This window comes from Anarrhichthys ocellatus, unplaced genomic scaffold, assembly GCF_004355925.1.
Source record: "Anarrhichthys ocellatus isolate YVR2014 unplaced genomic scaffold, GSC_Weel_1.0 scaffold16, whole genome shotgun sequence".
In the NCBI taxonomy this organism is placed as follows: Eukaryota; Metazoa; Chordata; class Actinopteri; order Perciformes; family Anarhichadidae; genus Anarrhichthys; species Anarrhichthys ocellatus.
In genome coordinates, this window is record NW_022280046.1 from 1,415,434 (window position 1) to 1,432,172 (window position 16,739).

At 41.4% G+C, this 16,739-nt stretch overlaps 2 protein-coding genes across 2 annotated transcripts in view; one reads left to right on the top strand and one right to left on the bottom strand.

The window, feature by feature from the left end:
* Nucleotides 1-4,844: 4,844 nt before the first annotated feature.
* On the bottom strand, nt 4,845-9,853 carry ndufa8 (NADH:ubiquinone oxidoreductase subunit A8). The gene is made up of 4 exons (XM_031855816.1): nt 9,633-9,853; nt 8,244-8,407; nt 6,483-6,648; nt 4,845-5,371 (listed from the first exon to the last, which is right to left on the bottom strand). Exons 1-4 carry the CDS (start codon nt 9,681-9,683, stop codon nt 5,234-5,236), a joined length of 519 nt encoding a protein of 172 aa, XP_031711676.1. The 5' UTR covers nt 9,684-9,853; the 3' UTR covers nt 4,845-5,233.
* A 37-nt stretch (nt 9,854-9,890) lies between these two features.
* The window catches only part of morn5 (MORN repeat containing 5), a 10,047-nt gene continuing 3,198 nt past the window's right edge, over nt 9,891-16,739 (top strand). Inside the window, exons 1-4 of the mRNA XM_031855815.1 lie at nt 9,891-10,210; nt 10,316-10,463; nt 12,172-12,283; nt 12,698-12,826. Of these exons, the coding sequence (XP_031711675.1) occupies nt 10,164-10,210; nt 10,316-10,463; nt 12,172-12,283; nt 12,698-12,826 (436 nt within the window). The 5' untranslated portion in view covers nt 9,891-10,163. The remainder of the gene's footprint in view (nt 10,211-10,315; nt 10,464-12,171; nt 12,284-12,697; nt 12,827-16,739) is intronic.

The following is a 16,739-nucleotide window of genomic DNA, read 5'->3' on the forward strand; positions in this document are numbered from 1 at the left end:
TTGAGGGAACTGTGTTTTAGCATGTATTTGAAGTCCGCGCAAAAGATTTATATTACTTACCTGTACACATTTCTTGTCTCTACAAGGAGTACAGCATGGCCAATGCTGCATACGCCACTGCGTAAATAAATCAAAGGAAAGAATGAGTCAAGGTCGGATGTGCATATACTCTCCAATTTGGCTAGGTTTGACTTATTTGGCTGAGAGAAAGAAGAGTGAGACAAGGACGGGGTTTTCTTTTTGAGGAAGAGCACTGAAACAGTCTCAAATAAAGCAAATGACGACAGTATGAAGGAGAGGAGAGGACGGGGAAGAAAATGATTGGATGTTGGCACGCAGGGAAAAGCAGTCTGCGGTAGACTTGTAAATAGCCGGAGGGACAGAGGGATGGAGGAATGGAGCTATCAGCAGAGAAGTGATGAAGGTCTGGGATCAGGCCAAAGTAAACACAGGCCTAGCCCAGAAGGAGCTGCAGCACCACAAACGCACACTCTCACACACACACGCACACACAAATGAATTTTACTCACACATATATGTACAGATGCACAAATATACCAACACTCAAGGCTGCATGGAGCACTTTATATTCATCACACACACACACTAATGCATGCACTTGCCTGTCGACAAATAAACATTGCACTGCATGGCTTGCAGACCACAACTCCTTGAGTGTTAAGCTGTGTGACAATAGCCTGAGCTGTCATTCGGACGTCTCGTTTCATCACATACTTCCCATTAGCCAAGATACCACAGAGTAAACAGGCAGCGAAAGCAAATGGTTTGCGTTATATTTTTAAACACATGGCATAGGCCGAGATAGCTGAGCCCTCAGAAAATCCATCTTAATGTCTTGGTGGAGTCATTTAAAATAATACTGCAATCCTTACCATGAGAAAACAAAATACTTTGTAATATAATTCTCAAAGACAAAAATTCCAGCTGTGTCCTGTAGATTTAATCATGGCGGGGAGACATTTGTCACTACCGTTAATGTGCGTGCTTGCGTGTGTGTTTTCTGCTACGCATTTGTTCAAGTGTGCTTATCTGCATGCACAGGAGTTAATGTGTTTCGCTGTTTGTCCGTGACTGTGTGACTGAGCTTCATTAGCGTGCTGCGAAGCGAGAGCTCTCCTGCTCCGTCTTGTCTTTCGACCAAGTAACACCTTGAGTGAAACCTTAACATTTGCCAAATGTTATTTTAAGCGCTGCATTGAGAGGCATTTGGCAAAACTGCAGCATGAAAGAGCAGCTGTGAAGCGTGTCTGGCTGGAATGCAAAACACAAGTCATGGTCATCACTCTGTCACCATACAGATGAAGGCTTTGATGGTCTGTGTGTCATTTTCTTTTCCTGACAATTTAAGCAAGGCACCAATTGCTATGTGAATATGATATTAGAGTGACGCAGGATCATAATAAAGAGAATCCATCCTCAATAAAGATATGTTGATATAGAGGTTATTTATAGCAGCTATAATCGACCTATTTTAAATAACATGTCCAATGAGTAGGTATAATATGACAGGGTTCACTCGTAGTGCCCAACGGACAAATATGACCCAAATCTACAATTTCCCTTTTATTGCTTTCTAGCATCTTTCAGCTCACTGTTTTGGTGTTGCCGCGCCAACTTTACTCTGTTGGTCCGCTCTCGCTTGTCTACAGCTGTTGTCAGAGAAAAAAGCTTTAAGATTAGACTGCACACTTCCTGTCCAGCGCCAAATGGCAAAGACAAAGTAAGCAGCGTGCTCGTAAACATTTGAGCATGTAGCAGCCAAAGACTTAGCTGAAAGGAAAGTGATTACTGGATTTATATTCGTTCGTGCGTCAGTGTTGTATGCACAGTTTGTTTCCACTTCCCCCAAGTGGCAACATCTTTTTTTTAGATAAGTGCTTGCAGGTTGAAGACAAAAATGTAAATGTCCAGCGTGTAGGATTTAGGGGGGTCTGTTGGGAAAATAAGTTTGTTTTCTTTAGTGTATAATTATCTAAAAACAAAAACCGCTTTGTTTTCGTTGTCTTAGTATGAGCCGTTTCTATCTACATATGGAGCGCGTCCTCTTCACAGAGTCCACCATGTTACATTACCAAGTTTCTACAGTAGCCCAGAACCGACAAACCAGATACGGGCTCGGCTGTACTGGTGTTTTCGCGTCAGCCGCCGTAGTTCTCCGCGTAGTTTAAATTGGTTGCAATCTGCAACCTCACCGCTAGATGCTGCTAGATTCTACACACTGGCTCTTTAAGATTCCAGAAATATTCCTCTCAAATGTGATATTGTACTTTTTTTTTTACCTCAAAATGTGCGCACAGTCTTGGCCCTTTTCCACTGAGTCTACTTTGTGTCATCATTATCAAAACTGCTCAACTTTGGCTAATACTGAGATTGCTTAGCTCCTGCAGGTACACCAGACATTGGCACAGCAGAATTCATTTGCGCATCCTCACAAAATAAGTTATGATGGTCTTACTCTGCCGAGATGTTCCATCTCATGTAAATGCGCCTGTATGGCTCTTCTCAGGAAACACAAAGATTAAAAGCTGCCGTGTAAGTGAGCACATGTGCGAGTGTGTTTACCCTTTTGAAGCTCTCAGATTATTAATCTCCATGAGTGCCGGTCATGGATGCAGTGGTGGTACTTGTGGCTTTGTGGGTGTGTGTTGTTTTATACATAGAGCAACCTGCATGCCAGTTCAAAGCCACCCTGTCCAGTATACGAGGAGACATGAAAGCAGCACTCAGCGACATGTTCAGTCTGAAGATCACAGAGCAAAAATGGCGAGGAAGATTCACCAACATAAACAAATCAAACTCACCTTCATTTTAGAGTTTGCCAAATCAAGCGCACCCACATGTTAGGGGCTCTTAATGGCATGGACGCAGCCCCCGTCTCATGGAAGAGAGGTGGACTGTAGCGTTATACTGATATACTATAAAGTAATGCATTGGTAATGTACTCCAGAAAGTGGGAATTCAATGTAAATGTTCAGATATCACTTGATCTATTTAATCGATTTTTATTCAAATAGATGCATTTGACCACAAATCTGCTTTGGGAAATAAATAATGGTGCTGCTGGACATCAGAAATGAGTTCCTCAGTCTGAACACAGGTGACGTGATGAGAAGACTAAAAAGTAACATCGACCAGGTATGACTGCTGATGCCCATCACCACTTCAAGCATCTACTTTATTATGTCCAACCTGATGCCGAACAATGGGAACACTGACAGTCGTGTGTTATGAACAAGCTGGGTTGTTTGAGTGTTTTAGCGCACTGGGCTCCCAGGCGGGCTGTAGCTTTGTCAAAGCGCTGTATTGTATTTCTTTCCTGTGCCAGAGCCCGTTTCCTGTGGCGGTGCGTGTCAAACGATGACCCTCGGCTTCCTGCAAGTCGCATGGAGACGGGCCTGCCACGAGCCCTGGGGCCTCACCGCCAGCCACTGAACAACCTCTGAGACCCCACTCTGTCTGTCTGCCTGCTTTCAAGTCATTACCCACTTTGCCCTTCCTTTTTGAATCTCATGTTTTTTTCTAGCCCCTTGTCTTGTTTCCCTTAATTCTCAACCTCCCTTTAACCTGTGCTTCTTTTATTTTACTCCAATTCCATTTTACATCTACCGCCTTCTTTAATATTTTCTTATTTGTTACCTTGTCTGTCCTCACCCCCTTCTCCTCCATGTTTCCCTTCGTCCACACCTCCTTTCCTCTTTGCATCCCTTCTTCCCTCCTCCCTTTGTCCAGGTCAGAAGAGGGTCTGTGAGGGGTTTCCTGTGTGAGCCGCAGGTCCAGACCACACCTTGTGAGGGGATTTCTGCAACTGCCAGTGCCGTCCTGTAGAAACATGCGTGTGCACGTCTGCATACATACACAAAGCTATACTGTACACACTGAAATATATATGGTTGTTCTTGGCAATACACTGGTGACTGTGTTGAAACGTTGTCGGTAGGATGAAAAGAAACTTGTGGGAAAAATGTCAGACAGAAATGATATCAACGTTCCATCTAAGATAAGCAAAACCAGAAAAGCTCAAAGTGTGTTTACACATATTCTGAATAAAATCACAGCGACCGACAGAAGATAGCTGTCGACCTCTCCGAGTGATAAGTCAAGTCTGTCTTTTTGCGCACTCAAACAAGTTGTTTTTACAACATAAGCAAACAGCCTACAGCCACATCTCTGCTTTTGAGTATGAGAAAGCTGTCAAATCATGCAATGTTGGTCCCCAAAGAAATCAACCACATGGCACGTGGGTTAAATACTCAACCCGCCTGACGTCTGTAGTGGAGCAAATCAAATCATGCCTACTACTACTACTAGTATAGTTTTAAAAACTTATGGTAACTTATACTTTAATATCTCGGTAGTACGTGAGCGGATGTGTGTGCGTTTGATTTGGCACGGTCCGCTATGTTCCGCAGGTCGGCTTGTCTTTGAATCGGCCTCTCGTCTCCTTTGACTGAGGGTCACGAGTACACACGCGTGCCGGCAGCAGTAACACGCTTCACTGTGGATCTCTGAAATGACTCCCGTAGTCTTCTTCCAGTCCAGGAAGTGAGCTGGGAGGAAGAATAGGAAGCTGAAGCTGCTCTCTCTGGCTGCAGGTAGTGACCCTGAACCTTGACCTCCAACCTCACCCGTCATAAGTCTGACAATACACACTGACAAAACACAGACGTGCAAACACAGCGGTGTTGCCTACAATTTGCAGATATTGAAGGAACTGTGTCTGGCAACACATGACCTCTAAATAGCTGATCTTTCTGACGTACATGTACAAGTTTTTTAAGGCATCCGAGTCTTCAATAGATCAATAAAGACATTAAAATCCAGAATTATAATTTATCTTTTTATTATTTGACAACAATAACAGCATGTTGCATTGGTTCACTCATTACATTTACAGAAGTGGTCAAGAAAGCTGTATTCATGGACGTTGTTAACACAATCATCCATCTTTCCTTCCTTCCTTTATCACACTGTTTGACGATGCTGGAGGTACAGCTGATGAAGAGACTATTAGGACATAAGCTCTGTCCAAAACCAACCCGCGGACCTTACACATTTATAAAGGTGGCAAAACCAGCATCCATGTTCCTGCCGTCTGCACCAGAGAGATGTAAACCTTTTGAAGTAATGCTGATGTATCATTGATCACACGTGGTCTAGATGTTTTTGGACAGAGCCCATGGCTTGGGAAGGTGACTGACTTTCTGGCGCTGCCTCACCAGCTCCAGAAGAATAACCTACTGCCATGTTTGGAAGGCTCCAGTTTACCCTCAATGGCTGGGTTGGCTTCAGGACGTGGTCTAGACTGGTAGGGGTTCTCGGGGAGGGCCCGCTGGGTCTTTACTTTGGTCACCTACGAAAGAAAAGACACATGCGTCACGGGCTTCATTGAAGTCAGTGTAAACGGTCCACAATTCTTCTTTAAACTTTAAACTTCTAACAGCCATTAGGGGGAAACTCCTCTGGTTGCAAAAGATGGCTGATTAAATGAAGTCTATGAGAAAATGATCCTACTTCTCACTTGATGTATTACCTTAGTGAGCATTCTTAACTGGTGTCAATCAATAGTTTCAAGTCTTCTTCAATACAACAGGATGTTCATTTAGTAAATGATGGTCCCATTTAGAAGACATGTATGCTTTAGGTTTAGGACATGGCTACCTTATGATCGACAGGTCTCTGTCATCATCCAGGTTTCCGTCTTAAAACTTTAACCCTTTCACGGTGTGCTTGTTCATGGAAAGGAATTGTAACATTTTGGTAAAAACAAAGAATGAGCAAAAAGACTTTTCCCTTACATCATGATTTACAGCCTCTTTCATCCTTTCGCCTGCGTTTTCCCTACTTTGCACTTTGTGTGCAACTTCTTTGTCAGGTCTGTCCTTCCTTTACTCTTTTCCTCCGTTCCTGACATGCTCTGGCCTCCACCATCCCAAACACAAGTCTTTGAATTTGTTGTATAGCTGAGCAACCAGAGAAACTTGGTGGACAGTCAACCTGGACATTTTTCTAAGTGACATCAAGTCAAAAGTTTGTTCTTTTGTTTCCTGCTCATGTGACGCGATTCCATGAACGACAGTTCTGTTTGGCAGATGCAGAATGGCCTGAAAGTTGATTGCAGCCATTCACACCCTCCCAGGTTTGTCCACATGTCTTTTCAAAGACGACAGAAATAAATGTCATAAAAAGCTATTGTCAAGATCAGTTTTTGGTCTTGTTTTGACTGCTGCTACCTAATTAGTTGCTGCCAGCATGTTATGGAAGCCCTTTAAAAATGGCAATTTTATGAAAAGAAAAAACAACGCAACACAAAATGCGTGATTTGTCTGCTCAGAACTACAGCCGAATGACACCACGACGCAGACGCAATCAGAGACTCTTGCACAGCCCATAATCAGCCAGAATAGAGCCCATCAAGCGAGCTGCTCCCATTGTGAATGCAGTCAATCCCTCGAATGGCTCACCTTAGACAGGTCTCCCAGCTCGGGCCTCTGCCACCCCAGCTTATCGAGGGCGCAGCCGTCGAAGGCCTGCTGCTGCTTACGGCAGTGCCGCAGTTCCGCCAAGTTTGAATAATCCAGACAGGTCCAGTACTCCGTGAAGGACTCGGCACAGCTGCCCTTGATTTGCCTACGAGGAAGAGTGCAAACAGAATCAGAATAAAATGGGTATAAATAAATAAATATTTTTGGGGCAATAGTCCAAAAACAAATGAAAAGTCACGCTTCACTCATGTCAAAGACTTTAAATAAATTGAGGATTATGACAAAAACATTTTAAGGTCTCCATAAGAAGAACTTTCTTAACTGATCGAGTGAATTAAATTCTTCTAAAGTTTGCTGGCAGTTGCCAGAAGCAGCTAAGAATCAAACCAGGTCCCGGGCGCAATTACAGCTTTTTTTTCAAATCTTTCCTCATTATAATAATTATAGGTATTGCTCTTTCACAGTAACTCTCAGTTTATCTTTGGGGTCAGAGTGTCGGTTGTTTGTTTCGGCTTTAAAATTAGAGGTCATGTGTTTTAGAGAACCAGAAACACAATCTGTTTTAGACAGACAGGCAGGCAGACACACACACACAAAAGCATCTGCGTTGCTGCATGGGCATCAGATCAGGATTTAGGCAAATCGCAGTGCAAAACGTTCAGTAAACACAGACGCAGCAGTTGAGAGTGAGGAACCCCAGACCACTTCCCCTAATAGCCCTCGAGGGCAGTTTTATAGACACAATAAACTCTGGACTGAACTCGTTCATGTTTGAAAATGAACCCTTTTCTTCTTTAGATCATTGTTTAATAAAATAAAATGGCACAGAGAAATTACATAAAGGTGTTGTCGCAAAAAAAATGCAGAAAAAACAATCATTATTAGATTTGTATTAAATTAAAAGTTCATATATAGTACAGTGAAGATAATTATGGAAAAAGCTTTGTGGGAATAAATACTGACTCAATAGAATAACATTATCACAAAGCTTTAAGATAAGCACTGCAACACAGTAACTTACTCAATGGAAAATAACTTTAGAAACACTGGCAACATCCTAGAAAAGTTATTTAAAGTTTGACTAGAAATGTTGTGGGTATTTCTCCTTGTTTTACATTCAGTTTGGTCATGGCATGAGGCATAAACTCACCATAAAAAGAGCATGGAGATGTCCTTTACCATCATATCCTCATGCAATAAGTTTGGTTCTACTTATAATATTTACTACCTCACTGTTTCGGGTTTGAAAAGGGCCTTTTTCTTCATTTTACTTTTATTTTTGTGGGTATTGTGGAGCATTCTTCTTGTATTCACATTCACAAGTTGTCTGTTAATTAATCAATCATCTTTCCTTCCATTAAGATACACATCAGGACATTAATGACATCATATACACCATCACACCCGGAATTTCTTAAAAACAAGAAAATCAGAAGACTTAACATTTAGCTACAAATACTCACCACTGAAAGTTCAGCGCACATAGTACAAACACTGAACAAGCTACGGACAGATGTGTTATGTTTATAACTCTGTCCTTACCAGAATTAACAAGTTATCTTACACTTCACTTTTCTTTTTCTGTAAATTCTGCTTGCTCACCTCCATCCCAAATGGTGCACTCACTGGAACTTCATTTCTTTCCTTCCCTTAAATATCTTTATATATATATATATATATATATATATATATCAGGAGTATTTGGCGGCAAAAAGATTGAAAAGCCTGGGTGAGAGTTACCTGAAGAAGTTGAGTGCACACTCGTTGACTTTCCTCCCTTCTTCTAGACACTTTCTGGGGTCCTTCTCCTCCCAGCGGCAGAGCATGAACTCCTTGTTGGCTTTGTCACACTGGGAGCCATAATGGTGGGCAGCAGCCTTAAGCACCGCAGAGGAGACATTGACCTGGACAGAAACAGATAGTTATAGTAGATAGTAGATAAACGAAGACATTTTAAGACATTTTTCTGAGAGATTATTATTATGTATCCTGACGTGTGTTGATATTAGTGACCCCATTAAAAGAGCTGAAAGAATGCGTTTGATTTGAATATTGGGGATCAATGTAATGTTCATCCAGTTCAGAGACTGCAGCTAAACAGCTAGGCTAGCTAAAATAGTGAAAAGTGCACCTTTTAAAATCTTGCATAGAGCCTGCTTTGTTGTATTTATTGTTTACCTTGTGTATTTAGAACAACAACAATGAAAAATAGACCGTTATGAAAGAGGCAGCTATGAGGTCTGAGCTATTTCTTGGAGGACAACCATATATTATTTTGTCCAACATCTCTTTAAATTATTTAATAACTACAGGAGTGTTGTCAGGTGCGTGGATTGTGTTGACCTCTGATGGGAACTTCAGGACAGATATGATGGAAATGTTTTACAAAATCCATACTGTGCTTTAAGCAGTCTAGTCTCACACACACGATACTCAATATTGAGAATGTGTGAATGCAATTAAGTATATTTCATTAAAGCTAGCTAAAGTAAAACAATGTATTATGTCCTTGGCTATACAACACCACTTCACATGTACTATAACACAATAGCATAAGGTTTACGAGTGGGGAGGTAATAGCATCGAATACAGTGCAATTCTAAATATATTGAATTCAAAAGAAACTTGTAGCTTACATGCACGAATTGTGTTTATTAGATCTGTGATGTTGCCTTATTAGTGTTGGAAGACAACAAGGTGCTGCCAGCTAACACCTGACTTCCAAGGACAAGATCAATGTGTCAAATAACACTGCTGCCGACACAAACCGGCCAGCTTTGTTTCGAGGCAGACATTGTAAAGTTACTGTGACCATAAGGAATTGTATAGGAGCTCTATAAAGCGGGCTTTAAAGACTGCGAAAAAAATGCTGCTAGTGTTGTCAATATAGATATCGGGACATTCGCTAGTTGCATTCAGATATGAATGCTGGTGGATTCATTATACATTTAGATTATCCGACTAACTCTCAGCATTGCAAAGGCAGGTAACACCGGTGGCAAACGTTATGGACTACTGAGCCTGTTTTGAACCAGGCAGCAGGTTCAGTTAGCAAGCGGCTAGATAGCTAGCATGTTCTGCCTTTGCTATGATTTCCAGTCAAGCTTAAAGAAAATAACCGCCGCTCACCTCGTCCACCTTCAGCTCCTCCTGTGACGGGACGTCCAGCGTTGTGGACATGGCTGTGTGTGTGTGTGTGTGTGTGTGTGCAATGAAACAAAACACAGAAGTTTAAACGCAAAACATTCAAGGTCCTCGTCTGACTCCAGGACGAGCGACGACGAGGCCGCGAGAAGGAAGGTCAGTTTGGTTGGGTACCGCAGTCAGCTCGGAGGCGCGTTCTGATGACGCAATCGAGTGCGCGGACAAAGCTGGGAGACGCATGCGCATGCGCACTTACATCCATGTAAACTGTGAAAGTTTGATCAATTTGTTAGTTGTGTTGTCTCTTTTGCTATAAATGGAAATGGTTAAAATGATAAACTGTGACAAACGATGCATTGCTCTTCACGCTGACCAGTTTATGACGTAGGCTTCCTCTGGTGCTCTGTTGCCATGGTGAGATGACACTTAGCCATTGTACGGTATCGCCCAGTTGATAAAACAGTTCTTTGTGCTTGTTTGTTTATTTTGAGAAGAAGCTTGCAAGTAAATGTAGTAATGGAGCTCATCGGAAGCAGTTATAAAGGAGAGACAAAAAATGGCAAGTAAGTGTATTTTTCATGACCGTAAAGACGGCAGGATAACCAATTATATGAAACATGGTTGATTCAGTTTACCTTTGCTATGTGACCACCTCTTCTCTACCTCAGGATGGATGGAAAAGGAGAGTACACGTTTCCCACAGAGAGCAAGTATGTGGGCAAGATGAAAGAGGGGATGTTTCATGGCAAAGGAGTGCTACACTTTCCAAATGGAAATAAATATGAGGCCACCTGGGAAAACGGCAAAGCTAAACAGGTGAGGAGTAGTGTGTGTGTGTGTGTGTACATGTCAGAGTATATGCATCCACATGCATGACTGTGTGTTTCACATTGGTTATAGTTGATATTACATCTGGTCCCTTTTAGCAATCACTCAAAATTATTGTCGTAGTTATTAGGTTTCTCTCCTGTTTTTCACTTCACTTCTCCTCTGATGCAATCCTTCATGGGCTTTTGCCACAACAGCGATCACTCCAATTATTATCATCATTTCAGTTGCTGGTCATTTGAAACGATAGCAGTTCTGAACCATGACTAACCGTGACCCAGACTACTCTGCACTTGCATCCATGTCAGTTCAATAAAACCTACTTCCAATCAAAACAGACCTAAACAGACTGGAAACTATATCTGGTAGCTTATAGGAAACTTGCACTTGAGTTTATGGTCTCAATCGCTAGTTTCATATCTTCTTCAATACAGCATGATGTTCATTTTACAAATTATGGTCCTATTTAGAGTCAAATAGACCAGAAAACGGAACATGCCCTACGTCACTGATCCGCATTCCAAATATGGTAACTTCCGGTCATCGGTTGACTATTTGCTTTATCAAACAGTGCTCTAAAATACAACAAAAATAAGATTACCAGTAAAAATTCAATGACTCATACAAGTTAACTGAACTTTATTTTTTACTTCAGACATATTGACGCGTACAGCAGGAAAAGCACAGGTGTCATTAATAACAATGATCAAGGCTGAGTTCCACAGGTGTTCCAGGGCCCCGCTATACTGTGCATGCTGGCTCACTGATATGGGGTGATAGGACACTTCAGTGGAGCTGTAGCATCATTGATGTCATAACCTAAACTTGTGCATCTCCTGCAATGACCAGTCTAAACGTCTGCTGTGAGAAAGGTCTATATAGAAAAGACAACGCTGAATCTATAGTGTGTGTTATCACACCAGTTGTTAAAATTACAAATTCACCCCCTTAACGTGGGTCTTCTCGATGCCCCGGCGAATAAGCACCTAAAAATGTACATGTTGTACAAGAAATAATGCCATTTTCATGATTGCAAATGATAAGTGAAAATGTTGTCATGCGTCCACATTTTGCAAAATTACTGAACAGTTATTTCATTCCTCAGAAAAACATGCACGCACATACACACTTTGCCCAAAGGACATATTTTTCCACTTTCCCCTAGTGGTTTATATCTATGCAGACAGTTTGGGTTTTATCTGCTGAGGTTTTGAGATATCAATCTCTAAGATTTCCGCCTTAACCCAAAGACAATGGAAGAACATTTAAATTATTTTGTGGCGCTTAAAGCCCTGAGAAGAAACATTTGAAAACCTCAACAGCAACTTATCTCTCCAGAAACCATGTCTGGGGTGGGACAGGATAACTCCCAGACCTTTCTTTTAACAGTTTTCACAGGAGCTACTTTTTGCCAAAGACACAGCCCCAAATAAAACTTGTTTGTTTCGCCTGTTGAGTGTGTATTTTTCTTTGAGGAGCACAAATGAAACTCCATTGTATAAGGGTGGTGGAAGATGTAAATATCATGACATTGTGGCACATAACATTGAAGCTATCTTCATGGCAACACACCATAGAGGTAAGTGACATTTTTATTTATTTATTTTGTGCTTTCTGTTGTAATTTGGGTGATCTGACCCATCGAAGTCTATGGCTGAAGAATGAGGATGATTTCACCACTGTGCTTCCTCACAAGGGATCATTGATCTTTGCTGATGGTCTGCAGTACCAGGAGAAGGACTGGGACTACTGTGATGGATACGACAGGCGCTTCTACAGTGAGAGGTGCAACGGACTCAGACCTGCAGGTTGCAAATTCATTTACTTGCTTGTGTATTCGCTCATTCGGTCCGATGACAGTGGTTTCTTCACTATCCCACTCTCAGACATCTCACATAAATTAGCTTGAAATATAATAACAGTAACACACACCCAAAGCCGCTAAAATGACGAGCACATGTTCAACAGTACAGACCACAAAAAACAAAAGATCAGCTAAGTGCGTTCATTGATTCTATGATCTATATACATCACTAACCTGACAAATAGATAAACTTCCCATCACTTTAAACGTATGAGCATTTCACATGACACTTTAACTCGGGGGAAACATTAGAGCCATCAGAAAGGACTGAGATTTGAACACATCATAATAATAATGACTTTTGTTAGTAGTTGTAAACCACCGCCGTTTAATACAAAACAACTACAACTACATACAGAATCTCAGCTAACTGATCTTCATCCGCCACGCGTCATTCCTGATGGATGCTACGACTGTGGGGATGGTTTCTATGACCCCAATACCAGAGTCGTCTCTTCCTACACTGGCAGATTCCTCAGGAATGCAGGTAAGACAGTAAATATCCTGTTATTTTCACTGTGTTAGCCCTGTGACACCAAAGGTGACTGGCTTACCGGAGATGTGTCCTCTAACATGTAACCCCTACCTTTGAACAATCCTTTGCCAGTAAATAATGGATACCTTCCAACTTGGACATATTTTGTGAGGCTTACTGGCTTACTGTGAGGTGAACAAAAGAACTACAAACCAGATATTAAACTCAAATTTCAAAATTCAAAAACATCAAATAATCAAAATTGTACCACCGTTTCTCACGGCTTACTTCGCTGTAGTGTGCGCACATCTTTTTCCCACTAATTTGAGGCCAAATTGGCTCCATCTGAGTGTTGAGTAATATCCAGGCATCTTAGCCTTTTGTGCCAAAGAAAATGAGAAAGATGAAAGTCAAGAGCAAACAGAAATTTCCAATTTAAATTAAGTATGCACAGTTTTATGTCCAAAAAAAAGCCCCTTGTCAGTGATAGATTGCTGTATATTAAATATGTTTACATAGTAACTTAATAAAGAAGCGCCACTGATCAACAGTCCAGTGTATTTCCAGAGCCTGCTTTAGTGTGAGCTGTAGTTTGCACCTATGGTCAAGCGAATGGTTTGTTTTAGGGCTTTGCCGGAAATGAACATGCACACGGCTCTAGGATAGAGTGGACAATGTAATGTATTGGGGTTGTTTGTTTGCACGTCCGTTATCATCACATACCTGGACAATGTCTGCTTAGTGTAGACTGCCACACTCATTGTTTGATATAGTTGAATTATTCAAGGAAATTAATGCCCTCTCAGGCCAAAACCTCAATAAGATTCAAGAGTTAAAAGTCATACATACAATCAGCCAAATTAGTAGTGAGGGAGGCCACAGAAAAGGCCTTACTGAAAATACTTTGAAACATGCAACCGCTCTTGTATTGAATTTGTCTCAGGCAGGACCCGTTGTCTTTGCCCATTTTTTATTATTTTTTTAAATAACTGCATCTCTGAAAGCATTTGGCCATATGGGAAAGATTTGATAGCAATGAACCTATGGAGTGATGCTAAATGGATTATCCCTGGATTCACTGATGGAAGATTATTGCTACAAGTCATCTGATAAGCATGCTTCCTCAGGCTATTGCAACTTTTTTTTTTCTCCCTTTTGTTATTTGTCAAAAGTGGAAAATTCAAGACACATTTTTCCACTGAACGGGTGCCCAGATTTGGAGCTCCTGATTTGAAGTGAATGTGATCTGTCAGGTGTCCAGATAGGAATTCCCAAATTCTGACATCCTCTGCTCATCATGTCTCCTATGATTTTACATCACTGGACAATGTTGTGAATTAGGCAGCGGGTAATGAATTACATTCTAAATACATGTCTTTTGGCTCACCGAGGTTTGGTCCAGTTTTATTGCTGTGTTTGACATTACTGTTTTTATCTGACACGTGCAGTGCCCAAACAGCTTTGATCACAGATACATGCATGGGGGTGTTGTACAAACGTGCATGACCCTTTGCTTTTAATAGCAGAAATGCAGGAAGCATGCAAATCAGGCAATATTTTGGTGTTCTGTCATCTTTAAAGAATTCAGACACAGTGCAGCAGTGATGATCCTTGCTGTTTTTAACATAACAAATCTAGAAATGTGTCAAGATATGATTCCTGGCAGAAGTTTAAGGTATGACTTACAAGCTCCCTAAGGTAAAAATGTATTTTTGGGCAGACCATTTGCATTCAGATGAGCTACTTGCAACACAGATTAGTTTTAAAAGCACACGTATCTCATAACATATGTGGAGAGAGAGAGAAGGAAACAGAGGAGAAGATCCACATCCTCGCCAGATGTGCATTTGCAAGAAGACAAAAATATGTTTTGGGATTTTTCCATGATGCGGGTTGTTCATCATCATTACAGCTCTGGTATTGATCAGTGGAGTGACGGAGAGAAAGAGAGAAGAGGAAAGTTGGGATGGAAATGAATCGGAACTGAACACTCCAATAATACTCTGACTCTGTTTTTAAATATGGAGTCCAACAGGAACTATTTAATTGGCGCGTGCCTGTTTATGTGTAAGTGGCTTACGCTACACATCGCAAACACAAACTACCGTATGTGCGCTCTCCCTCCTGTCTTGATGCGCGTTTCTTGAGAAGAATGCTCCTGTATCCGGTATGGATTTATTTTTCAACCCTTGGAGGCGAAGGCACATTTGTCAGAGTGGGTGTGATAACAGAATTTATTGCCTCACAGCTTCCGCCCAGGATGAGGACTGCGGGGATGATGGGACACGGGGAAGACTCACCCTCCCAGAAGGGGACGTTTGCTGCAGCAAGGAAAGAGGAAGGAGCTCCCCATGTGGCCGTTACAAACTGGTGGATGTAGGACAAGGAGGCCTCATATCTAGTTTAAACTGCCCTCCTAAGTTATTGTTGCCAACTTGGACAAACAGCCCTCCTTGGCATAGAGCCAGCTAGCAAAACAATAGGATCTGTCGCTGATATTCCCCCAGAGGTTATTGATTATATTTGGAGTTGAACAGATTTCTTGTCATGGAGGAGCTTCTTTGGAGTGATGTGCCGAGAATACTGGAGACCTGTGCAGAAATGTGGCACGATGGAGGAAATGGAGGGTGGTGAGAGTAAGTGTGTCAGTTGGGATTATTAGGAACCTCCCATCACAGATGATATCCACAGGGTTCAAATGTTAGATCACTGAAACACATTACTGAAAGGCCTAATAATTGTAGGGTTGGTGGTTTCTTCCACATGTCGAAGTATTCTCAAGCGAGACATGAATGAATGTAACGCAAATAATACTACGAAAAAATGGGATGTTTGACCCCCTTTCTGGCCTGCTCAGCACTTTAAAAACCAATGTATTTCACTTCACTCATTAGTTTTGGGCATGGACCAGGAAGCATTTACACAGATTAGAGTCTTATTGCCTCATGGCACTGGGCGTCGACCAAAATTACTCTACCAGAAAATGGTGCAGTCTTTTTAACCAATAGCTGATGACATGTGCCCTCCGTTAGTTACACGTTCCCACTGGGCAGACAAAGGACATTGCTTCCTATATTTTTGTTACATTTGTTTTCTGATTAAATCTAAGGAAAGATGTGCCATTCACTCGCACCTTCATGCTTGATTGCATATCTTTAATTCCAAGTTGCATCTGGGTTTACAGCATTCGCTTGGTTTGAATGATGGACTCAGTGCTTCCAAGTAGATTTTAGAACATCTGTAAGACAGTTGTCAGACGAGGAGTCAAACAGGTCATATGGATACAAAGACACCTTCTGCAATACACAGAAGACAAAAAGAAAGGAATGTCTTGAGAGTGTGTGACATTGCAGTGTGTGTGTGTGTGTGTGTGTGTGTGTGTGTGTGTGTCAGTGATGAGTGAATGCAGGTGGTGAAAGATGAACATTCAGGGATCACAGACTTTGTTTCTTCAATGCTTGAGATTTGAATTAAGATCTGATTTTTTTTATTTTATTTGAATGTTCATTGTGTCATGAGATCATTACAACAAACATGTGCTTCCACTTACAACCACCTCCACGTGTCATAGTTAACCAGCCCAGCTTAAAATACACCCAACAGATTTCAACACAATGAAATTACTGTTAAACCTGAATCACAAATCACATCATCAACAAACAACTCTTAAAGGCTATTTTCTATCCCAAACCTCCAGACACATAATTGTACTTAATTTGTCATTGCTGATGAAGATTGTTACTCAAGTTTGAAGGTAGAATACAAAACATGGATGCATAAAACTGCAATTAAAAAAGAATGAGAGGAAAAGATGCATAGGCCACATCTGCACAATCAAATCTCCACCACGTACTGATTTGTTCTGTTATTACAAACAAACACACACACACACACACACACACACACACACACACACACACACACA